This window comes from Heptranchias perlo, unplaced genomic scaffold, assembly GCF_035084215.1.
Source record: "Heptranchias perlo isolate sHepPer1 unplaced genomic scaffold, sHepPer1.hap1 HAP1_SCAFFOLD_184, whole genome shotgun sequence".
Lineage (NCBI taxonomy): Eukaryota > Metazoa > Chordata > Chondrichthyes > Hexanchiformes > Hexanchidae > Heptranchias > Heptranchias perlo.
The window spans coordinates 631,480-657,674 of record NW_027139120.1 but is presented as its reverse complement, the minus strand read 5'-3'; the positions used below and the strand labels follow the sequence as shown (position 1 = coordinate 657,674).

General features: G+C 49.3%; 1 protein-coding gene across 2 annotated transcripts in view; it reads right to left on the bottom strand.

Annotated features, from left to right (window-relative positions):
- The window catches only part of LOC137309852 (uncharacterized), a 41,525-nt gene that overhangs the window by 10,489 nt on the left and 4,841 nt on the right, over positions 1-26,195 (bottom strand). For both annotated transcript variants that reach the window (XM_067977867.1, XM_067977866.1), the window contains exons 2-4: positions 25,279-25,439; positions 15,142-15,355; positions 11,756-11,958 (exon numbers count right to left, since the gene is read on the bottom strand). In XM_067977867.1, coding sequence (XP_067833968.1) covers positions 11,756-11,958; positions 15,142-15,355; positions 25,279-25,439 — 578 coding nt within the window. The remainder of the gene's footprint in view (positions 1-11,755; positions 11,959-15,141; positions 15,356-25,278; positions 25,440-26,195) is intronic.

Here is a 26,195-nt window from a genome sequence, read left to right as displayed (position 1 = left end):
TAGAGGCTTCAGTGGGAGGGTCAACTCAGGTAGAATGGCAGGGCACTGCCTTCCCATATAAGGGCAGAGGGGGCTGGGCGGGGTGGGTGCTGCTGCTGGGCCTCGGCTAAGCAAATTTGGGAAAGTGTCACCAGCCTGGGGCAAGGGTGGAGCGGGCATTCTGCCAGCTGCCATGGCATTTAGATGGAGGTAGAGCACAGTGAGCGTATTGGCGGGCGTATCGGTGGGTAGAGCAGGTGACTGAATACAAAGTACGACTGATTCCTCCACAGCTCTTTAGGGGCATTCTTGGTGTGCCCTTCACCCAAGGGAACTGGTGCCCTTTAGCTGTACCCACTGAGTATGGGGTTGTGGTGCTCTGTACCCAGTGGGGTGCCCTGTACCAGCTGCCCTTGTGAAAGCGGCAAGATGCTCAGTCCCAATGTGGGTCTGAATTCCGTTCCTGCCTCGTTTCACTGCAGAAATTACCATGGACATTTGCATCAATCAGTGGCCCAGTGACACGTCAGCTCATTGGCTCATTCTGACCTGGACCTGAACCAGGCAGGATATGGCCGTCAATGTGAAGGCTGGACTCGGGCCTACAGGTCACTATGGCCTCTGCTTTTGTGATGAATTGGATGGAGGAGGCAGTGAGACGTACTGCGGGGCTCCGAGAAACCACTGGACAGAGACAGAGAGTCAGGCAAGTGGGGCCAAGTCCCTCTCCCTACTGATGCCAGTCTAAGAGATGCCTCACTCACTGTATAAAGAATATAATGGATCATTTATTTGTGCCCGCGCTCGAGAATTCCTCTGTTTCTCCAAAGAAATCCTTTGGATTTGCTCCCTCAGAGATTCCATCATTTCCCTCTCCACATCCACATCTGGTTGCGTAGTTTCCTGCTTTGGTACCATAGAACCATAGAAAAGATACAGCACAGAAGGAAGCCATTCGGCCCATCGTGTCCGCGCCGGCTCAAAGAACAACCAGGTGCCCATTCTAATCCCACCTTCCAGCACCCGGTCCGTAGCCCTGCAGCTTACAGCACATTAGGTGCAGGTCCAGGTACTTTTTAAAAGAGCTGAGGGTCCCTGCCTCTACCACCAATTCGGGCAGTGAATTCCATACACCCACCACCCTCTGGGTAAAAAAGTTTTTCCTCATGTCCCCTCTAATCCTTCCATCAATCAGCTTAAATCTATATCCTCTAGTTCTTGTACTCTCCGCTAGGGGAAACAGGTCCTTCCTGTCTGCTCTATCTGGGCCCCTCACAATTTTGTATACCTCAATCAAGTCTCCCCTCAGCCTCCTCTGCTCCAAGGAAAATAACCCCAGCCTATCCAATCTCTCCTCATAGCTGCAATTTTCAAGCCCTGGCAACATTCTTGTAAATCTTCTCTGCACTCTCTCTCCAGAGCAATTATGTCCTTCCTGTAATGTGGTGACCAGAACTGCACACAATAGTCCAGCTGTGGCCTTACCAGCGTTTTATACAGTTCCATCATTACATCCCTGCTTTTGTATTCTATACCTCGGGTAATAACAGAGAGCATTCCGTATATGTTCTTCACAACCTTATCTACCTGTACTGCCACCTTCAGGGACCTGTGCACGTGCACTCCAAGGTCTCTCACTTCCTCAACCCCTCTCAATATATTCCCGTTTACTGCGTATTCCCTTTTACTGTTTGCCCTCCCTAAGTGCATTACCTCACACTTCTCCGGGTTGAACTCCATTTGCCACTTTTCCGCCCACTCCACCAACCCATTGATATCTTCTTGGAGTCTACAGCTATCCTCTTCACTATCAACTACACGGCCAATTTTTGTGTCATCTGCAAATTTGCCAATCATGCCCCCTACATTCAAGTCCAAATCATTAATATATACCACAAACAGCAAGGGACCCAACACTGAGCCCTGTGGCACACCACTGGAAACGGATTTCCATTCGCAAAGACATCCATCGACTTTTACCCTTTGTTTCCAGTTACTGAGCCAATTTCGGATCCAATTCGCCACATTTCCCTGTATCCCATGGGCTTTTACCTTTCTGACCAGTCTGCCATGTGGGACCTTGTCAAATGCCTTACTAAAATCCATGTAGACAACACCCACTGCACTACCCTCATCAATCCTCCTTGTCACATCCTCAAAGAATTCAATCAGATTTGTAAGGCATGACCTTCCCGGAACAAATCCATGCTGACTATCCCTGATTAAACCATGCCTTTCCAAGTGACAGTTTATCCTATCTCTCAGTATTGATTCTAATAGTTTGCCCACCACCGAGGTAAGACTGACCGGCCTATAATTGTTCGGCCTTTCCCTCGTGCCCTTTTTAAACAATGGTACTATGTTTGCAGTCTTCCAGTCATAGAGTCATAGAGTCATAGAGTTATACAGCACGGATAGAGGCCCTTCGGCCCATCGTGTCCGCGCCGGCCATCAGCCCTGTCTACTCTAATCCCATATTCCAGCATTTGGTCCGTAGCCTTGTATGCTATGGCATTTCAAGTGCTCATCCAAATGCTTCTTGAATGTTGTGAGGGTTCCTGCCTCCACAACCCTCTCAGGCAGTGAGTTCCAGACTCCAACCACCCTCTGGGTGAAAAAGTTCTTTCTCAAATCCCCTCTAAACCTCCCGCCTTTTACCTTGAATCTATGTCCCCTTGTTATAGAACCCTCAACGAAGGGAAAAAGCTCCTTAGTATCCATCCTATCTGTGCCCCTCATAATTTTGTACACCTCAATCATGTCCCCCCTCAGCCTCCTCTGCTCCAAGGAAAACAAACCCAATCTTCCCAGTCTCTCTTCATAGCTGAAGCGCTCCAGCCCTGGTAACATCCTGGTGAATCTCCTCTGCACCCTCTCCAAAGCGATCACATCCTTCCTGTAGTGTGGCGACCAGAACTGCACACAGTACTCCAGCTGTGGCCTAACCAGTGTTTTATACAGCTCCATCATAACCTCCTTGCTCTTATATTCTATGCCTCGGCTAATAAAGGCAAGTATCCCATATGCCTTCTTTACCACCTTATCTACCTGTTCCACTGCCTTCAGGGATCTGTGAACTTGCACACCAAGATCCCTCTGACCCTCTGTCTTGCCTAGGGTCCTCCCATTCAATGTGTATTCCCTTGCCTTGTTAGTCCCTCCAAAGTGCATCACCTCGCACTTTTGCGGGTTAAATTCCATTTGCCACTGTTCTGCCCATCTGACCAACCCATCTATATCGTCCTGCAGACTGAGGCTATCCTCCTCGCTATTTACCACCCTACCAATTTTTGTATCATCAGCGAACTTACTGATCATACCTTTTACATTCATATCCAAGTCATTAATATAGACCACAAACAGCAAGGGACCCAGCACCGATCCCTGTGGTACCCCACTGGCCACAGGCTTCCAGTCACAAAAACAACCTTCGACCATCACCCTCTGCCTTCTGCCACTAAGCCAGTTTTGTATCCAAAGTGCCAAGGCACCCTGGATTCCATGGGCTCGTACCTTCTTGACCAGTCTCCTGTGGGGGACTTTATCGAAGGCCTTACTGAAATCCATGTATACCACATCCACTGCGTTACCCTCATCCACACGCCTAGTCACCCCCTCAAAAAATTCAATCAAATTAGTCAGAGATGATCTTCCCTTGACAAAGCCATGTTGACTATCCCTGATTAATCCTTGCTTCTCCAAGTGGAGACTAATTTTGTCCTTCAGAATTTTTTCCAATAATTTTCCTACCACTGATGTTAGGCTCACTGGCCTGTAGTTCCCTGGTTTTTCCCTACTCCCCTTCTTGAATAATGGTACTACATTAGCGGTTCTCCAGTCCTCTGGCACATCCCCTGTGGCCAGAGAGGTTCTGAATATATGTGTCAGAGCCCCCGCAATCTCCTCCTTTGCCTCACACAGTAGCCTGGGATACATTTCGTCCGGGCCTGGGGATTTATCCATTTTTAGGCCTGCTAAAACCGCCAATACCTCCTCCCGCTCGATGTTAATATGTTCGAGTATATCACAGTCCCCCTGCCGTATTTCTATGTCTACATCGTCCTTCTCCATAGTGAAAACAGATGCAAAAAATTCATTTAGAACCCCTCCTACATCTGCCGGCTCCACACACAGATTGCCATTTTGTCCCTAATGGGCCCTATTTTTTCCCTAGTCATCCTCCGGTACCTCCCCTGTATCTAGTGAGGATTGGAAAATGATCCTCAGAACATCCGTTATTTCCTCCCTGGCTTCCTTCAATAGCCTCGGAAACAATCCATCCGGCCCTGGTGACTTATCAACTTTCAAGGATTCCAGTCCCTCTTGTACTTCCTCTCTCGTTATGTTTACCTTATCCAATATTTCACACCTCTCCTCTTTAACTACCATGTCCGGATCATCCCTTTCCTTTGTGAATACGGAGACAAAATATTAATTTAAAACCCTACCCACATCCTCTGCTTCTACACACAAGTTACCCTCATCATCCCTGATAGGTCCCACCTTTTCCTTAGCTATCCTCTTGTTCTTAATGTACTGATGAAACATCTTTGGGTTTTCTTTAATCTTACTGGCTAATATTTTTTCATGCCCTCTCTTTGCTTTCCTTATTTCCTTTTTTACGTCATCTTGTACTTTCTATACTCCTCTCGGCTTTCTGCAGTATTTAGTTTTCTGTGACAGTCATAAGCTTTCTTTTTCTGCTTTATCTTGCCCGTATACTTCTAGACAACCAGGGGGCTCTAAATTTGGCAGTGCCACCCTTTTTCTTTGAGGGGACGTGTCTGCATTGTACCCGTAGAATTTCACTTTTTTGTGCCTCCCACTGGCTTGCCACTGATTTCTCCTCAAGTAGTTGTGTCCAGTCCACTTCTGCCAAATCACCTCTTAGTTCTGTAAAATTTGCCTTCCCCCAATTTAAAACGTTTACTTCTGATTTAAATCTGTCCTTTTCCATAATAATGCTAAAACTAACTGAATTGCAGTCACTATCCCCAATATGGTCACCCACTGTCACTTCACCCACTTGCCCATCTTCATTTCCCAGGACTAAATCTAGAATTGCATCCCCTCTTGTTGGGCTTGTCACGTACTGGCTAAAAAAGTTCTCCTGGACACCGGTCAAGAATTTTGCACCCTCTGTGCCCCTCACACTGTTTGAATCCCAGTTGATGTCAGGGTAGTTGAAGTCCTCGACTATTATTGCCCTCTTATTTTTGCACTCAGAAATTTGCCGACATATTTGTTCTTCTATCTCCCTTTCGCTATTCGGGGGTCTATAGTACACTCCTAGTAGTGTGACTGCCCCTTTTTTATTTCTTAGCTCAACCCATATGGCCTCGATTGATGATCCATTTAGCATATCATCCTTTCTCACAACTGAAATTGATTCTTTAACCAATAATGCTACCCCCCCTCCTTTTTCATCACCCACTCTATCCTGCCTGAAAACTCTATATCCAGGGATATTGAGCTGCCAATTTAGGCCAGGTTTCCATTATAGCAATAATATCATGCTGCTATGTGTCTATCTGTGCCCTTAGCTCATCTGCTTTGTTTGTAATACCCCTTGCATTGAAGTATATACCCTTTAACCCCGTCAAATTCCTGTGCAGAACACTATTTAAACTTTGCTTCTTTTGCCTTTCTGAGTCACTAACTACGTCACTAACTGCTTTTCCACTTCCAGTTTTCTGGTCTGAATTTGTCCTATCTGTACCTGCCCTTTAGTTCCCATTCCCCTGCCATACTAGTTTAAACCCTCCCCAACAGAACTAGCAAATCCCCCGCGAGGATATTGGTCCCGGCTCTGCTTGGGTGCAACCTGTCCAGCTTCTACAGGTCCCGCCTTTCCCAGAATCGGTCCCAATGCCTCAGGAATTTAAACTCCTCCCTCCTACACCATCTCTCAAGCCAAGCATTCATCTGGTCTATTCTCCTATTTCTGCTCTCGCCAGCACGTGGCACTGGGAGTAATCCTGAGATTACTACCTCAGAGGTCCTGCTTTTTAATTTATTTCCGAAATCCCTATATTCTGCTTGCAGAACCTCATCCCTTTTTTTACCGATGTCGTTGGTACTGATATGGACCAGGACCTCTGGCTGTTCACCCTCCCCCTTCAGAATGTCCTGTAGCCGCTCCGTGACATCCTTGACCCTAGCACTCCTGTCCCTTCACTCTCCTTAAAACCTGAAAGAAGTGATGGGAGTGAGATGATGCGGCCTTTTGAAAGCCAGTAAAGAAAGATAGAAGTTACATTTCCATAGCGCCTTTCACAACCTCAGGCCATCCCAAAGAGCCAATGAAATACTTTTTGAAGTGTAGTCACTGTTGTAATGTAGGAAACGCGGCAGTCAATTTGCACACAGCAAGATCCCACAAAGAGCAATGTGATAATAACCAGATAATCTATTGGATAAATATTGGCTCAGACAATGGGGAGAACACCCCTGGCTCTTTGAATAATGCCATGGAATCTTTTACATCCACCTGAGAGGGAAGACGGGGCCATAATCAGGTGGGATTGATGGAGGGAGCAGCATCGCTGGCGGGAGTGGGACAGGACCAGAGACCCCCCACAATCCCCCCACACCACCTGTCTCCAGCCTCTGACCCTCGAGCTCTGCCGTTCCCGGGCCTCACGTAATCTTTAATGTTTGACTGGCTTTTGGCCCCAAGCATTTATACCACCTGTCTTACATCTCCACTGTTCCCTGGGTTGGTACATTGTGTCTGGGGAGATCTCACAGTGTGTGTACTAGTCTGAACTCTGTGTCTGGGGAGATCTCACAGTGTGTGTACCAGTCTGTACACTGTGTCTGGAGATCTCACAGTGTGTGTACTAGTCTGTACACTGTGTCTGGGGAGATCTCACAGTGTGTGTACCAGTCTGTACACTGTGTCTGGGGAGATCTCACAGTGTGTGTACCAGTCTGTACACTGTGTCTGGGGAGATCTCACAGTGTGTGTACCAGTCTGTACACTGTGTCTGGGGAGATCTCACAGTGTGTGTACCAGTCTGTACTTTGTGTCTGGGGAGATCTCACAGTGTGTGTACTAGTCTGAACTCTGTGTCTGGGGAGATCTCACAGTGTGTGTACTAGTCTGTACACTGTGTCTGGAGATCTCACAGTGTGTGTACCAGTCTGTACACTGTGTCTGGAGATCTCACAGTGTGTGTACTAGTCTGTACTCTGTGTCTGGGGAGATCTCACAGTGTGTGTACCAGTCTGTATTCTGTGTCTGGGGAGATCTCACAGTGTGTGTACCAGTCTGTATTCTGTGTCTGGGGAGATCACACAGTGTGTGCACCAGTCTGTACTCTGTGTCTGGGGGAGATCTCAAACTCTTTGTACCAGTCTGTACCCTGTGTCTGGGGCTGATTCCACACTCTGTGAACCAGTCTGTACCCTGTGTCTGGGGGTGATTCCACACTCTGTGTACCAGTCTGTACCCTGTATCTGGGGGTGATTCCACACTCTGTGTACCAGTCTGTACCCTGTGTCTGGGGATGATTCCACACTCTGTGTACCAGTCTGTACCCTGTGTCTGGGGGTGATTCCACACTCTGTGTACCAGTCTGTACCCTGTGTCTGGGGCTGATTCCACACTCTGTGAACCAGTCTGTACCCTGTGTCTGGGGGTGATTCCACACTCTGTGTACCAGTCTGTACCCTGCGTCTGGGGGTGATTCCACACTCTGTGTACCAGTCTGTACCCTGTGTCTGGGGGTGATTCCACACTCTGTGTACCAGTCTGTACCCTGTGTCTGGGGGTGATTCCACACTCTGTGTACCAGTCTGTACCCTGTGTCTGGGGATGATTCCACACTCTGTGTACCAGTCTGTACCCTGTGTCTGGGGGTGATTCCACACTCTGTGTACCAGTCTGTACCCTGTATCTGGGGATGATTCCACACTCTGTGTACCAGTCTGTACCCTGTGTCTGGGGGTGATTCCACACTCTGTGTACCAGTCTGTACCCTGTATCTGGGGATGATTCCACACTCTGTGTACCAGTCTGTACCCTGTGTCTGGGGATGATTCCACACTCTGTGTACCAGTCTGTACCCTGTGTCTGGGGGTGATTCCACACTCTGTGTACCAGTCTGTACCCTGTGTCTGGGGATGATTCTACACTCTGTGTACCAGTCTGTACCCTGTGTCTGGGGGTGATTCCACACTCTGTGTACCAGTCTGTACCCTGTGTCTGGGGATGATTCCACACTCTGTGTACCAGTCTGTACCCTGTGTCTGGGGATGATTCCACACTCTGTGTACCAGTCTGTACCCTGTGTCTGGGGATGATTCCACACTCTGTGTACCAGTCTGTACTCGGTGTCTGGGGATGATTCCACACTCTGTGTACCAGTCTGTACCCTGTGTCTGGGGGTGATTCCACACTCTGTGTACCAGTCTGTACCCTGTATCTGGGGATGATTCCACACTCTGTGTACCAGTCTGTACCCTGTGTCTGGGGATGATTCCACACTCTGTGTACCAGTCTGTACCCTGTGTCTGGGGATGATTCCACACTCTGTGTACCAGTCTGTACTCGGTGTCTGGGGATGATTCCACACTCTGTGTACCAGTCTGTACTCGGTGTCTGGGGATGATTCCACACTCCGTGTACCTGTCTGTACTCGGTGTCTGGGGATGATTCCACACTCCGTGTACCAGTCTGTACTCGGTGTCTGGGGATGATTCCACACTCCGTGTACCAGTCTGTACTCGGTGTCTGGGGATGATTCCACACTCCGTGTACCAGTCTGTACTCGGTGTCTGGGGATGATTCCACACTCCGTGTACCAGTCTGTACTCGGTGTCTGGGGATGATTCCACACTCCGTGTACCAGTCTGTACTCGGTGTCTGGGGATGATTCCACACTCCGTGTACCTGTCTGTACTCGGTGTCTGGAGACTGAATCCTATGCCAGTCAATGATGCCGCTGTTATTTGATGTGCCGTAGAAACTGCAAAAATTGACAGGGGGTGTCCCAGGACGTGCGATGCACTCCTGGTCGATGCCCCCAATGTGTACAGGGCAAGACAGGAGGAGAGGGACAATGAGGGGCTCGGTTCCACTGGGGTCTCGGCGAACCAGAATCCGCCAGCACCCTCATGGAAAGAATTGAGAGGCGGGCTCAGATCGGACTGTGTTACTGTGGCCAAGGTCCCAAGGCTATTGAGGCATGAGGTGTCCTGCTTAACTCTGCCCTAGGAGGGGGCTGTGGATCAGGCTGGTGACAATAGGCACCAGACAGAGCACCTCCTGCCTGACCACAGACAGAGCACCTCCTGCCTGACCACAGACAGAGCACCTCCTGCCTGACCACAGACAGAGCACCTCCTGCCTGACCACAGACAGAGCACCTCCTGCCTGACCACAGACAGAGCACCTCCTGCCTGACCACAGACAGAGCACCTCCTGCCTGACCACCAGACAGAGCACCTCCTGCCTGACCATAGACAGAGCACCTCCTGCCTGACCACTGACAGAGCATCTCCTGCCTGATCACAGACAGAGCACCTCCTGCCTGACCACAGACAGAGCATCTCCTGCCTGACCATAGACAGAGCACCTCCTGCCTGACCACAGACAGAGCACCTCCTGCCTGACCACAGACAGAGCACCTCCTGCCTGACCACAGACAGAGCACGTCCTGCCTGACCACAGACAGAGCACCTCCTGCACCATTAGCAGCTCGGACAGGACGCGTTTAACAAACCCAACCTTTAATGAGTTGCCTTACACCTTCAATGGAGAACAGGGATGTCCACATGAGCCCAATACTCTGGCCAAATAAAGCAGCTCCTCCACTGGACCCAGATGTACATCAAGGCCCATGAATCCAGCCACCTTTCCCCCAAGAACCTTCACCTCCCTCGCACTGAGAGAACTGTCAGAGAGCACTCCAGGGTCGACCAACCCAGCTTTCAGGAACCTCTCATGTACTCAGGGCTTTTGGCCCCTGTGCTCCCATTCAGTGAAGGGGTATGGGGGTGAGTTGAGTGGGTGTGGGTGTGGGGTCTGGGGGAGGCCCAGTCACTGGGCGGGTGTGGGTGTGGGGTCTGGGGGAGGCCCAGTCACTGGGTGGGTGTGGGGTCTGGGGGAGGCCCAGTCACTGGGCGGGTGTGGGTGTGGGGTCTGGGGGAGGCCCAGTCACTGGGTGGGTGTGGGGTCTGGGGGAGGCCCAGTCACTGGGTGGGTGTGGGGAGTGGGGGAGGCCCAGTCACTGGGTGGGTGTGGGGTCTGGGGGAGGCCCAGTCACTGGGTGGGTGTGGGTGTGGGGTCTGGGGGAGGCCCAGTCACTGGGTGGGTGTGGGGTCTGGGGGAGGCCCAGTCACTGGGTGGGTGTGGGGAGTTGGGGAGGCCCAGTCACTGGGTGGGTGTGGGGTCTGGGGGAGGCCCAGTCACTGGGTGGGTGTGGGTGTGGGGTCTGGGGGAGGCCCAGTCACTGGGTGGGTGTGGGTGTGGGGTCTGGGGGAGGCCCAGTCACTGGGTGGGTGTGGGGTCTGGGGGAGGCCCAGTCACTGGGTGGGTGTGGGTGTGGGGTCTGGGGGAGGCCCAGTCACTGGGTGGGTGTGGGGAGTGGGGGAGGCCCAGTCACTGGGTGGGTGTGGGGTCTGGGGGAGGCCCAGTCACTGGGTGGGTGTGGGGTCTGGGGGAGGCCCAGTCACTGGGTGGGTGTGGGGAGTGGGGTCTGGGGGAGGCCCAGTCACTGGGTGGGTGTGGGGAGTGGGGGAGGCCCAGTCACTGGGTGGGTGTGGGGTCTGGGGGAGGCCCAGTCACTGGGTGGGTGTGGGTGTGGGGTCTGGGGGAGGCCCAGTCACTGGGTGGGTGTGGGGTCTGGGGGAGGCCCAGTCACTGGGTGGGTGTGGGTGTGGGGTCTGGGGGAGGCCCAGTCACTGGGTGGGTGTGGGGAGTGGGGGAGGCCCAGTCACTGGGTGGGTGTGGGGAGTGGGGGAGGCCCAGTCACTCTTTCTGCTGGGTTGGCGGGCGGCCTTCTAACTACCGTTGCCGTGGGTACTGATGGGGTGGCTCCTTGGCCCCTCCGTGTGACCCAACACATGGCGAGTCACTTGTTTGGGGTGGGCCGGGTGGTACAGATATGTTGTTGCCCTGAGAGACATCTTCACCACCCGTGCCAGCTCCTGCCATTCCCCGGTATGGGCACTCCCTTAGAATGGCCCGAGCTCTGTGTTGGAGCAGGCTGCAGGGTAACAGTGAGGCTGTTACCACCTCAGTCTGATTCTCTAACATGGTGACTTTGGAGCCAAAGGTCTCGAGAGCCCCAGTCAGAGCCATGCCTCAGCCCACAAGCTCGGGCAAATTGGGGGCACTGCCGAGGAGAGGCCCCTGGAGAGATCACTTTCTCCACGCGGGGCCTGCAGCTCGGCCAGGGGGTGCGGCCGCTCGGCCAGGGGGTGCGGCCGCTCGGCCAGGGGGTGCGGCCGCTCGGCCAGGGGGTGCGGCCGCTCAGCCAGGGGGTGCGGCCGTTCTTTTACCCTTAGAATTACGCCCTTTGGTTTATGATCTTTAAAGAAGTTAAATTCCATTTTGATTTCAGGGGATCTGAGGATTTTTCTGGGATCTTACTGGGTTTTCAGGGACTGTATTCCACAGTTCCGGCTATTTATTGGTGAAAACCTTACACCAGCAGCCTTAGCCATTCTGTACCCGTGGTTTATCAGAGCCAATCGCATCGCACATTTAGTCTCGAGCCCCTCCCCCCATCGCTGGAATACAATTCACAGTCATTGAGAATGATCTCACCTGGATACAGCAGTAACAGGCCAGGCCTTTGACGATATATAAAACAGCCACAAAGCTGAGGGATGCACTGGTGCCTATTGTGGACGGGATACATAGGCAGGGAGCCGGGAGAGTGACGAGCTGTGGGGCACTCGGAGACATCAGGCTAAACACTCCCCGAGACACTGCTGCAGGACTTGTGGCTGGTCCAGTGGGTGAACACACTGTGGAGGCAAAAAACCATCGTCAGAACATAAAGAGTCTTAAAGGGGCAGAGCCTCACTACCAATCGAAATCCCCCTCCCCTTTAAATAGGGTGAGGTTTCACTGTGGGCAGAATCTGCCCTCCCCTTTAAATAGGGTGAGGTTTCACTGTGGGCAGAATCTCCCCTCCCCTTTAAATAGGGTGAGGTTTCACTATGGGCAGAATCTGCCCTCCCCTTTAAATAGGGTGAGGTTTCACTATGGGCAGAATCTGCCCTCCCCTTTAAATAGGGTGAGGTTTCACTGTGGGCAGAATCTGCCCTCCCCTTTAAATAGGGTGAGGTTTCACTATGGGCAGAATCTGCCCTCCCCTTTAAATAGGGTGAGGTTTCACTATGGGGAGCTGTTAGGGGGACGTCAGCCATGTGCTGAATTTGTTTTTTCCCATTTCTCCATCAGACCAAGAGATGGTTTCGAGTTTAAGAGGTACCATTAAATACTGGGGGGAGAATTCCCGCCCAGCTGCCGAACAGCTGTATAAAGGGGCTTTACGCCACAGTTCCTGTGGTGGAGCAGGATTATCCCTGAGGAAATTCACCACCAATAAATGGTTAACCCCTCTGACTGACAAGTGAGAACAAAAATAAATTCAGTCTTTGAGGATGTAACTGGTAGAATAGATAAGGGAGAACCAGTGGATGTGGTTTATTTGGATTTTCAGAAGGCTTCCGATAAGGTCCCACACAAGAGGTTGGTGAACAAAGTTAGAGCACATGGGATTGGTGTAATATACAGACATGGATTGAGAATTGGTTAACAGACAGAAAACAGAGAGTAGGAATAAATGGGTCTTTATCAGGGTGGCAGGCGGTGACTAGTGGGGTACCACAGGGATCAGTGCTTGGGCCCCAGCTATTCACAATATATATCAATGGTTTGGATGAAGGGACCAAATGTAATATTTCCAAGTTTGCTGATGACACAAAACTAGGTGGGAATGTGAGTTGTGAGAAGGATGCAAAGAGGCTTCAAGGCGATAGAGACAGGCTAAGTGAGTGGGCAAATACATGGCAGATGGAATATAATGTGGAAAAATGTGAAGTTATCCACTTTTGTAGGGAAAACAGAAATGCAGAGTAATTTTTAAATGGTGAGAGATTGGGAAATGTTGATGTTCAAAGGGACCTGGGTGTCCTTGTACATGAGTCACCGAAAGCTATCATGCAGGTGCAGCAAGCAATTAGGAAGGCAAATGGTATGTTGGCCTTTATTACAAGAGGATTTGAGTACAGGTGTAAAGATGTCTTACTGCAATTATACAGGGCCTTGGTGAGACCGCATCTGGAGTATTGTGTACAATTTTGGTCTCCTTACCTAAGAAAAGATATACTAGCCATAGAGGGAGTGCAACGAAGGTTCACCAGACTGATTTCTGGGATGGCGGGATTGTCGTATGAGGAGAGATTGAGTGGACTAGGCCTGTATTCTCTCGAGTTTAGAAGATTGAGAGGTGACCTCATTGAAACATACAAATTTCTTACAGGGCTCGACAGGGTAGATGTAAGGAGGATGTTTCTCCTGGCTGGGGAGTCTAGAACCCGGGGTCACAGTCTCAGAATAAGGGGTAGGCCATTTAGGACTGAGATGAGGAGAAATTTCTTCACTCAGAGGATGGTGAATCTTTGGAATTCTCAACCCCAGAGGGCTGTGGAGGCTCAGTCATTGAGTACATTCAAAACAGAGAGTGATAGATTTCTAGATATTAAAGGCATCAAGGGATATGGAAATGGTGCAGGAAAATGGCGTTGAGGTAGAAGATCAGCCATGATCTTATTGAATGGTGGAGCAGGCTCGAGGGGCCGGATGGCCTACTCCTGCTCTTATTTCTTATATTCTTAGCATATTCCAAACCAAATCTCCCTCCGTTTAACTTTGTCTTTGGTTTGCCTCCTGCATTGGAACTCTTAAAGGGGAATTCCCCATTCATTGTTTTCCCAATTGTTTAATTCTCTTTAACATTCTATGTTTATGTGGCCCACTTTGGCCTTTTGGGACAGTGTGTAACCATGGAAACCATTAATGATGGATTAAGCTGAATAGAAGCCAGTCAATAAATATCACATAAATAAAAGCAGAAAATGCTGGAAACACTCGGCAGGTTAGGCAGTGTCTGTGGGGAGAGAAACAGAGTGATCTGAATTGTTAACTCTGTTTCTCTCCCCACACACACTGCCTGACCCGCTGAGCATTCCCAGCATTTTCTGTGTGGATTTCAAATTTATAGCATCGGTAGTATTTTGCTTTTGAATAAATATATGGTAACATGAGGCTGTTTGAATATCCACAGAGCTACACACAGGAAACAAAGTGGGCCTGATTTTCAGGGCCTGTGTCCCTGAGGTCTCAGGCCGCAATTTGAGCAGTAAGTGCCCATGGGGGCCTCCATCTCACCATCCCCCTCAACCCCCTCTCTCAGTAACAGTGACACTTACAGCTTTTCAGTGTGCATTGGTGGAAATTTATTCCACATCTCTGTTACTCTTCTGGGCTGCCAATTTCTGCTGATTTCCCTATTAATTCCCAGGATCCTCATTTTTATTCAGTAACCCCTGGGATTTGAACTCTTCTCCTCACTTCAGGAAGGATGTCTAGGCCTTGGAGAGGATGCAGAAGATATTTACTGGGGAAGCGGGAATTCCGTTATGTGGAGAGACTGGAGAATCTGGGATTGTTCTCCTTCGAGCGGAGAAGGTTAAAGAGAGATTTGATAGAAGTGTTCAAAATCAGGAAGGGTTTTGATAGAACTGTTTCCACTGGCAGGAGAGTCAGTAGACAGAGGACACAGAATGAAGATAATTGGAAAAAAAACAGGATGGAAATGAGAATTTTTTTCACGCAGTGAGCTGTAATGATCTGGAATGCACTGCCTGAACTCCAGCAGATTCAATAGTAACTTTCAAAAGGGAATTGGATAAATACTTGAAGAGAAAAATGTGCAGGGCTATGGGGAAAGAGCAGGGGAATGGGACTAATTGGATAGCTCCTTCAGAGAGCCTGCACAGGCACGATGGGCCGAATGGATTCTTCCTGTGCTGATTTTTTCCCAAAGAAAAGAGCCCAACTCCCTGAACTTTTCCTCAATTTCAATTACTGATACCCGGAATCAGTGCCCTGCAGTGTATAAGATGCTGATTGAGTCCCACCTGAAACCTGTAGGGACACATGTCCATCCTGATTGGAGCCTCCCAGAGAGGCAAAGAGAGAGCACCGATATATGCCAGCATCCTCTTCAGTCACATGTGCAATAGTGAGCGAGTCACTCTCACCTATCGTCACACTCCTGTCAAAGCCCTTGTAAAGCAGAACACTGCTGTCCACTTTCCGAATAATCCCCATCAGCTTCATCTGATTTACCACCTGGGAATGGAGTAACGGTTTGAGATTAGTGATCTGCCAAGACCACAATCACTGCCTGCTGTCTTTTTTAAAGAAACACACCCTTTCTTTCCCATTGCTATATACAAGGCTCACTACTCCATAACCAACGGTGCAGAGAAATCCTTTCCCCAAATATCAGTTCTGGTCCACGCCAGGTGTCTCAGTCTTTGCTGAGCGTCCTCAGTGTCCTGGGACCTCAGAAGCAAGAATCAGAAACCAGGCTCCCTCCCACTTCTTTTACAGCAAAACATCTCCCCCACGCTCTGCTATTTTCTCCCCTTCACCTTCAACTCTCTGGCGTGAAACCTGGCGGCAAACAGCGGGGCTCCAAGGCCTGCTCCCCGGAGGTCGATAAAGTGGGTTCACATTCAGGATCCCATGTACTCAAAAAGCACACAATTGATATCCACAAAGATAGGCAGCATTGTAAGCAGTGTAGATGGAAGCACAAAATTACAGAGAGATATTAATAGATTAAGTGAATGGGCAAAACTGTGGCAAATGGATTTCAAGGTAGGTAAGTGTGAGGTCATCCACTTTGGACCTAAAAAGGATAGATCAGAGTACTTTCTAAATGGTGAAAAGCTCGAAACAGTGGAGGTCCAAAGAGACTTAAGGGTCCATGTCCATAGATCATTAAATGTCATGGACAGGTGCAGAAAATAATCAAAAAGGCTAATAGAATGCTGGCCTTTATATGAAGAGGACTAGAATACAAGGGGGTAGAAGTTATGCTACAGCTATACAAAGCCCTGGTTAGACCTCACCTGGAGTACTGCGTACAGTTCTGGGCACCGCACCTTAGGAAGGATATAATGGCCTTGGAGGGCGTGTAGCATAGATTTACTAGAATGATACCTGGACTCCAAGGGTTAAATTACGAGGAGCGATTACACAAACTAGGGTTGTGTTCCCTGACATTTAGAAGATTAAGGGGTGTTTTGATCGAAATTTTCAAGATATTAAGGGGAACTGATGGTGTAAATAGTGAGAAACTCTGCTGTTTGGGGAGTCTAGAACTAGGGGACACAGCCTAAACATTAGAGCCAGGATTTTCAGGAGTGAAGTGAGGAAACACTTCTACACGCAAAGGGTGGTAAAAGTTTGGAACTCTCTTCTACAAATGGCAGTTGATGCTAGCTCAATTATTAATTTTAAATCTAAGATTGATAGATTTTTGTTAACCAAAGATATTAAGGGATATGGGGCTAAGGCGGGTAAATGGAGTTAGGTCACAGATCAGCCATGATCTCATTGAATGACGGAACAGGCTCGAGGGGTTAAATGGTCTCCTCCTGTTCCTACATTCCTATGAGATCTCAATTATTCAAAAGGACACACTTGATATCCCATGTACTCAAAAAGCACACGCACACAGGGAACATGGGAATGAGAATAGCAACCTAACATACACAGCACAGGCCTTGCCAGGAGGGCTAACCTCTCAGCCCAACTATACCCTGCTGGTACCAGCAACCATCTGCCTGCAGAGGCAAGATGTTGTTTGAGGGCACTGAGAGTAGCTACAACACTTGTGTCTCTTATGCAAGTATCTCTGAGGGCAGGTACACCCCTGGTATATATTATGAAAGTATATCTGAGGGCAGGAATTACTGCTGGACCTAGTAATTGGAAATGAACTAGAGAAGTAAGCATAGAGGAACATCTAGGCAATAGTGATCATAACAGAATAAGGTTTTGAGAAGGACATAAGGAAGACAAAGACCAAAGTAATATATTGGAAAAAAGCTAATTTTAAGGGGATGAGAATGGAACTAGGGAAGGTTAACTGGAAAAAATTCCAGACAAACAAAGAGATAGAACAGCAGTGAGAAATATTTAAAACGGTGATCAATAGAGTTCAGGAGAAATATATTCCTCTAAAAACAAGAACAAACTAACCAATAAAGAAACACCATGGATGAATAAAGAGATAAGAGTAAAACTGAAACTAAAGGAAAGGACACACTCTAAGTACATGGACAATAAAGGGGAGGATGATAAAAGGGAATATGAAGAGATTAGGAAAGAAGTCAAAAAAACAATTCGGAAAGCAAAGAGGAACTACAAGATTAAATTATCAAGGAATATATAAAAATAGTAAAGTATTCTACAGACACATAAATAACAAAAGAAAAATCAGGAAAGTGATAGGGCCACGAAGGGATACACAAGATAAACTCACAGGGAAGTGGCAGAGATATTGAATAATGACTTTGCCTCAGTATTTACCCGGGTGACTAACAAGGTGGATATGACATTAGAAGAAGAGATCAAAAAAGATATAAAGACTTTTAAGAAAGAAAGGGGGGAGATAATCGATAAACTTAGAGGATAAAACCCCCGGTCCGGATGGATTGGATCCACGCATATTAAAAGAAGAAGGAAAGAGATTGCAGAGGCACTATTATATAGAATGGTTACGGCACAGAAGGAGGCCATTCGGCCCATCAAGCCTGTGCCAGCTCCTTGTAAGAGTAATCGAGTTATTCCCAATCCACCGCCCTATCCCCATATCCCTGCAATTTTTTTCCCTTCAAGTACTTATCCAGTTCCCTTTTGAAGGCCATGATTGAATCTGCCTCTACCACCCCCTCGGGCAGTGCATTCCAGATCCTAACCACTCGCTGTGTAAAAAGGTTTTTCCTTATGTTGCCTTGGTTCTTTTACCGATCACCTTAAATCTGTGCCCTTTGGTTGTCGACCCTGCTGCCAATGGGAACAGTCTCTCTCCATCTACTCTTTCTAGATCCCTCATGATTTTGAATACCTCTATCAAATCTCCTCTCAACCTTCTCTGCTCCAAGGAGAACAACCCCAGCTTCTCCAGTCTATCCACGGAACTAAAGTCTCTCATCCCTGGAATCATTCTAGTAAATCTCTTCTGCACCCTCTCTAAGGCCTTCACATCTTTCCTAAAGTGCGGTGTCCAGAACTGGACACAATACTCCAGTTGTGGTCAAACCAGTGTTTTATAAAGGTTCATCATGACTTCCTTCCATCTGTACTCTATGCCTCCATTTATAAACCCAGGATCCCGTATGCTTTTTTAACGGCTTTCCCAAACTGCCCTGCCACCTTCAATGATTTGTGCACATATACCCCCAGATCTCTCTGTTCCTGTACCCCGTTTTAGAATTGTACCATTTAGTTTATATCGCCTCTCCTCATTCTTCCTGCCAAAATGTATCAATTCTCATTTCCCTGCGTTAAATTTCATCTGCCACGTGTCCGCCCATGCCACCAGCCTGTCTATATCCTCTTGAAGTCTATCACTATCCTCCTCACTGTTTACTACCCTACCAACTTTTGTGTCATCTGCAAATTTTGAAATTGTTCCCTGTACACCCAAGTCATTAATATATATCAAGAAAAGCAGTGGTCCCAGCACTGACCCCTGAGGAACACCATTGTACATCTCCCTCCAGTCCGAAAAACAACCATTCACCACAACTCTCTGTTCCCCGTCACTTAGCCAATTCTGTATTCATGCTGCCACTGCCCCCTTTATTCCATGGACTTCAATTTTATTGCCAAGTCTATTATACGGCAGTTTATCAAACGCCTTTTGAAAGTCCATATACACCACATCAACTGCATTGTCCTCATCGACCCTCTCTGTAACATCATCAAAAAACTCTATCAAGTTAGGTAAACATGATTTGCCTTTAACAAATCCATGCTGGCCTATAGTTGCTGGGTTTATCCTTACTCCCTTTTTTGAACAAGGGTGTAACATTTGCAATTCTCCAGTCCTCTGGAGCACCTCCATATCTACTGATGTTTGGAAGATTTTGGCCAGTACCTCCGCAATTTCCACCCTTACTTCCCTCAGCAACCCAGGATGCATCCCATCCGGACTGGGTGATTTATCTACTTTAAGTACAGTCAGCCTTTCTAGTACCTCTTCTTTATCAATTTTTAGCCCATCCAGTATCTCACTATATCTTCCTTTACTGAGACTCTGGCAGCATCTTCTTCCTTGGTAAAGACAGATGAAAAGTATTCATTTAGTACCTCAGCCATCCCCTCTGTCTCCAAGCATAGATCTCCTTTATGGTCCCTAATTGACCCCACCCCTCCTCCTACTATTTACATGCCTGTAGAAGACTTTTGGATTCCCTTTTATGTTGGCCACCAGTCTATTCTCATACTCTCTCTTTGCCCCTCTTATTTCCTTTTGAATTATAGAATCATAGAAGGTTACAGCATGGTCGGAGGTCATTTGGCCCATCGAGTCTGTGCCGGCTCTCTGCAAGACCAATCCAGCGAGTCCCACTCCCCTGCCCTTTCCCTGTAGTCCTGCAAATTTTTCTCCTTCAGGTACCTATCTAATTCCTTTTGAAAGCCATGATTGAATCTGCTTCCACCACCCCCTCGGGCAGTGCATTCCAGATCATAACCACTCGCTGCGTAATAAAGTTTTTCCTCATGTCACCTTTGGTTCTTTTGCCAATCACCTTAAATCTATGCCCTCTGGCTCTTGACCCTTCCTCCAATGGGAACAGTCTCTCTCTATCTACTCTGTCTGGACCCTTCATGATTTTGAACACCTCTATCAAATCTCCTCGTAACCGTCTCTGTTCCAAGGAGAACAACCCCAGCTTCTCCAGTCTATCCACGTAACTGAAGTCCCACATCCCTGGAATCATTCTAGTAAATCTCTTCTGCACCCTCCCTAAGGCCTTCACATCTTTCCTAAAGTGCGGTGCCCAGAACTGGACACAATACTCCAGTTGTGGCCGAACTAATGTTTTATAAAGGTTCATCATGACTTCCATACTTTTGTACTCTATGCCTCTATTTATAAAGCCCAGGATCCCATATGTTTTTTAAACTGCTTTCTTAACCTGTCCTGCCACCTTCAACAACTAATGTAGATATACCCCCAGGTCACTATGTTCCTGCACCCACTTTAGAGTTGTACCCTTTAGTTTATATTGCCTCTCCTCATTCTTCCAACCAAAATGTATTGCCTCACACTGCTACGCGTTAAATTTCATCTGCCATGTGTCCGCCCTCTGAACTTTCTATATTCTGCCTGGTTCTCACTTGTGTTATCAACCTGACATCTGTCATATGCCCCTTTTTTCTGCTTCATCTTACTCTCTATCTCTTTTGTCATCCAGGGAGCTCTGGCTTTAGTTGCCCTATCTTTACCCCTCATGGGAATGTGCCGAGACTGTACCTGAACCATCTCCCACTGTTCAATTACAGTTTTCCCTGCCAATCTTTGATTCCAATTTACCCGGGCCAGATCTGTTCTCCACCCACTGAAATTGGCCCTCCTCCAATTGAGTATTTTTACTTTAGATTGCTCCTTGTCCTTTTCCATAGCTGATCTAAACCTTATGATACTTATGATAAATGCTCCCCCACTGACACTTGCTCCACTTGTCCCACCTCATTCCCCAGAACCAGATCCGGCAATGCCTCCTTCCTCGTTGAGCCGGAAACGTACTGGTCAAGAAAGTTATCCTGAACACACTTCAGAAATTCTTCCCCCTCTTTGCCCCTTTACACTATTACTATCCCAGTCTATATTAGGATAGTTGAAATCCCCCGTTATCACTACTCTATGGTTCTTGCACCTCTCTGTAATTTCCCTGCAAATTTGCTCCTCTTTCTCCTTCCCACTAGTTGGTGGCCTATAGAATACACCCAGTAATGTAATGGCACCTTTATTGTTTCTTAACTCTAACCAAATAGATTCTGTCCTTGACCCCTCCAGGACATCCTCTCTCTCCAGCACTGCAATATTCTCCTTAATCAATACTGCCCACCCCCTCCTTTCTTTCCTTCCCTATCTTTCCTGAACACCTTGTATCCAGGAATATTTAGTACCCAATCCTGCCCTTTTTTGAGCCCAGTCTCTGTTATCACCATGACGTCATATTCCCATGTGACTATTTGCGCCTGAGCTCACCAACCTTGTTTACCACGCTTCGTGCGTTTACACACATGCACTGTAAACCCGTCTTAGACCTTAGTGTATTCTCTCTTGGTCTGATCCCATCTAATACTGTCCTATTTCTTACTATAGTACTATCTGTCTCTCCCAATCCTTGTTTCTCCTTTTTAATGCTGCAGCCTGGTGCCCATCTCCCGCCATATATATAAAAATTCATTAAAAAAGGGAATGGTGCCAGAGGACTGGCAGACAGCTAATCTGATTCCGTTATTTAAAAAGGAAGATAGAAAAGTCCAGTAAATTATAAGCCAGTTAGCTTAACGTCGGTGGTAGGAAAGATAATGGAATCTGTACTCAACGATATAATAGAAAAACATAACTATAATAAAGACTCGTCAGCACGGATTTCAAAAGGGAAAGTCATGCTTGACCAACCTTATTGAAATCTTTGAAGAACTAACACAAAGAGTAGACAAGGGTAATGTAGTAGATGTAATATATTTGGATTTTCAAAAGGCCTTCGATGAGGTACCGCATTGTAGACTCATGACTAAGGTCAGAGCGTGTGGAGTCAGGGGACAGGTAGCAGAATGGATAGCAAGCTGGCTACAAAACACAAAACAGAGAGTAGGGGTTAAAGGTAGTTACTCAGACTGACAAAAGGTGGGAAGTGATGTTCCACAGGGATCGGTGCTGGGACCACTGTTGTTCACCATTTACATCAACGATTTGGACTCAGGAATCAGAAGCACAATTTCAAAATTTGCAAACGACACCAAATTGGGGGGTGTGGTTAATACTGAGGAGGATTGTGACAAAATACAGGAAGACATTAATAAACTTGCAGAATGGGAGTGTAATTGGTAAATGAATTCCAATATTGATAAGTGTGAGCGGGTGCATTTTGGTACGAAGAATAAGGAGGCCACATATTGCTGGGATAATAAGAGTCTAAATGGGGTAGAGGAGCTGAGGGATCTGGGGGTACAGGTACACAAATCACTAAAAGTAACGATGCGGGTTATTAACACCATAAAAAAGCAAACCAAGCACTGGGTTCATTTCCAGAGGGATAGAAATGAAAAGCAGAGAAGTTTTGTTAAACTTGTATAGACCCTTGGTTAGACCACACTTGACGTACTGTGAACAGTTCTGGTCTCCATATTATAAAAAGAATATAGAGGCAGTGGAGAAGGTGGAAAAAGATTTAGTACAATGATACTGGAACTGAGAGGTTAGACCTATCAGGAAAGATTGAACAGGCTGGGGCTCTTTTCTCCAGAAAAGAGAAGACTGAGGGGTGACCTGATTGAGGTCTTTAAGATTGTGAAAGGGTTTGATTGGGTAGACGTGGAGAAGATATTTCCAATTGTGGGGGAGACCAGAACTAGGGGCCATAAATATAAGATAGTCACTAATAAATCCAATAGGGAATTCAGGAGAAACTTCTTTATTCAGAGAGTGATTAGAATGTTGAACTCGCTACCACAAGGAGTAGCTGAGGCGACGAGCATAGATACATTTAAGGGGAAGCTGGATAAACACATGAGGGAGAAATGAATAGAAGGATATGCTGATAGGGTTAGATGAAGTAGGGAGGGAGGAGGCTCATGTGGAGCATGGACCTGTTGGGCCGAATGGCCTGTTTCTATGCTGTACATTCTATGTAATTCTATGTATATTATGAAAGTATCGGTGCGAGTCGGTACACCCCTGGTGTATATTATGGAAGAGTCTCTGTATTTAAACCCGTCTATTGGACAGACTGCCCATTTGCGAGTGCTGAGGAACTAGGTCTCTCCGCACTAGTGTGGGAGCTGCCTGCAGTGCCTCACTGTCTATTATTATCACTGAGCAGAGGGACGCTCAGTCCATTGGGACTGGGACCACACAGACTGTGTGGTCTGCTTCAGTTCAGAGGCAGAGACCCGATTTCAGATGAATATCACTGGCCCTGTCCGAAGTGAAACTGTTTGTTACAAGTTTCGATTCTTCAGAGGGCAGTGGTGACTTCCTGTTGGAGTTCTCTCGAGTTCGTGGTCTCTGGTCTGATATTTCATTTCCTGTTTACAAGAAATCACAAACTAAACTGAATCTACTGATGGTGGAAAGTGAGTGTCATCACTACTGGGACCCCCCTCACCCGATCCCCCTCACCCGATCCCCCCTCACCCGATCCCCCCTCACCCGATCCCCCCTCACCCGATCCCCCCTCACCCGATCCCCCTCACCCGATCCCCCCTCACCCGATCCCCCTCACCCGATCCCCCCTCACCCGATCCCCCCTCACCCGATCCCCCCTCACCCGATCCCCCTCACCCGATCCCCCCTCACCCGATCCCCCTCACCCGATCCCCCTCACCCGATCCCCCCTCACCCGATCCCCCCTCACCCAATCCCACACCCCCCTCACCCGATCCCAATCCCCCCTCACCCGATCCCCCCTCACCCGATCCCAAACCCCCCTCACCCGATCCCCCCTCACCTGATCCCCTCACCCGATCCCCCCTCACCTGATCCCCCTCACCCGATCCCCCTTCACCCGATCCCCCTCACCCGATCCCCCTCACCCGATCCCCCCTCACCTGATCCCCCCTCACCCGATCCCCCCTCACCCGATCCCCCCCTCACCCGATTCCCCATCACCCGATCCCCCCTCACCCGATCCCCCCTCCCCCGATCCCCATCACCCGATCCCCCCTCACCCGATCCCCCCTCACCCGATCTCCCCTCACCCGATCCCCACACCCCCTTCACCCGATCCCCTTCACCCGGTCCCCCCTCACCCGATCCTCCCTCACCCGATCCCACATTCCCCTCACCCGATCCTCCCTCACCCGATCCCCCTCACCCGATCCCACATTCCCCTCACCCGATCCCCCCCTCACCCGATCCCCCCTCACCCGATCCCCCCTCACCCGATCCCCCCTCACCCGATCCCCACACCCCCTCACCCGATCCCCACACCCCCTCATCTGATCCCCAGACACCCTCTCACCCGATCCCCAGACAGCCCCTCACCCGATCCCCAGACAGCCCCTCACCCGATCCCCAGACAGCCCCTCACCCGATCCCCAGACAGCCCCTCACCCGATCCCCAGACAGCCCCTCACCCGATCCCCAGACAGCCCCTCACCCGATCCCCAGACAGCCCCTCACCCGAATCTGATGGACTCGTTCTCTCAGTCATGGGAACATTATTCTCCAAAACACATCTTTTCGAAACAACCCTCAACCCCGACTAGACCACAGACACTCACCGACCCCCGACTAGACCACAGACACTCACCGACCCCCGACTAGACCACAGTCACTCACCGACCCCCGACTAGACCACAGACACTCACCGACCCCCGACTAGACCACAGTCACTCACCGACCCCCGACTAGACCACAGTCACTCACCGACCCCCGACTAGACCACAGTCACTCACCGACCCCCGACTAGACCACAGTCACTCACCGACCCCCGACTAGACCACAGTCACTCACCGACCCCCGACTAGACCACAGTCACTCACCGACCCCCGACTAGACCACAGTCACTCACCGACCCCCGACTAGACCACAGTCACTCACCGACCCCCGACTAGACCACAGACACTCACCGACCCCCGACTAGACCACAGTCACTCACCGACCCCCGACTAGACCACAGTCACTCACCGACCCCCGACTAGACCACAGACACTCACCGACCCCCGACTAGACCACAGTCACTCACCGACCCCCGACTAGACCACAGTCACTCACCGACCCCCGACTAGACCACAGTCACTCACCGACCCCCGACTAGACCACAGTCACTCACCGACCCCCGACTAGACCACAGTCACTCACCGACCCCCGACTAGACCACAGACACTCACCGACCCCCGACTAGACCACAGTCACTCACCGACCCCCGACTAGACCACAGTCACTCACCGACCCCCGACTAGACCACAGACACTCACCGACCCTCGACTAGACCACCACCTCCAGTACATACCTTATACCAGCTGACAGCTCTGTAGTTGTGCTGCTCGACCCTGGGGGCCGTGCAGGGCAGTGTGACTGGGCCTGTGCACTGGGCTGTTATTGAGGTCGGTCCTGCGGCGATGGCTGGTGTGACCCAGAGTAAGAAGATCACAGTCCACTGGTGAATGGACTCTGGGGACAACAAGAGAGAATAACGTCAGCTTGGGATCATTTTCAGTTCAGCCATGATCTAAATGAGTGGCGGAACAGTCTCGAGGGGCTGAATGGCCTGCTCCTGTTACTATATTCCAATTCCAGTGCAGCCGCCCCATGCCTCCCGTCCCTGCACTGAACTTAAACGGACAGTGTGGACAGAGTGCTGCCTCACCAGGTCGCAGTGACAAGCTCACCCCCCTCCCCCTCCCCTGGCAGTAGCTGTCTTCAGTCAGACCTGCTGCAGATCCCCGTTGTGAGGTGAGCAGGTGAATAGTTTCTGTGAACAGGTTAACAGCTGCCACCCACTGAGGGACAGAGTGCGATCAGACAACACACTGACATCACTCACCCCCTCCACAGCCTCAGCTGTATCCCATTTAAAGGGGCCACACCCCTCCGCAGTGGGGCTTCTAAAGTACTCGAGAGCAGGTACCCTCCCCCGACCAGGGGCGGGGACTTGGCCACTGGCTGCTCGCTGTTCCTGTCAATCACAGGGACACACAAACCCCGACTGTCCCCCTCTCTCCCTCACACACAGGGACACACAAACCCCGACTGTCCCCCTCTCTCCCTCACACACAGGGACACACAAACCCCGACTGTCCCTCTCTCTCCCTCACACACAGGGACACACAAACCCCGACTGTCCCCCTCTCTCCCTCACACAGGGACACACAAACCCCGACTGTCCCCCTCTCTCCCCCACACACAGGGACACACAAACCCCGACTG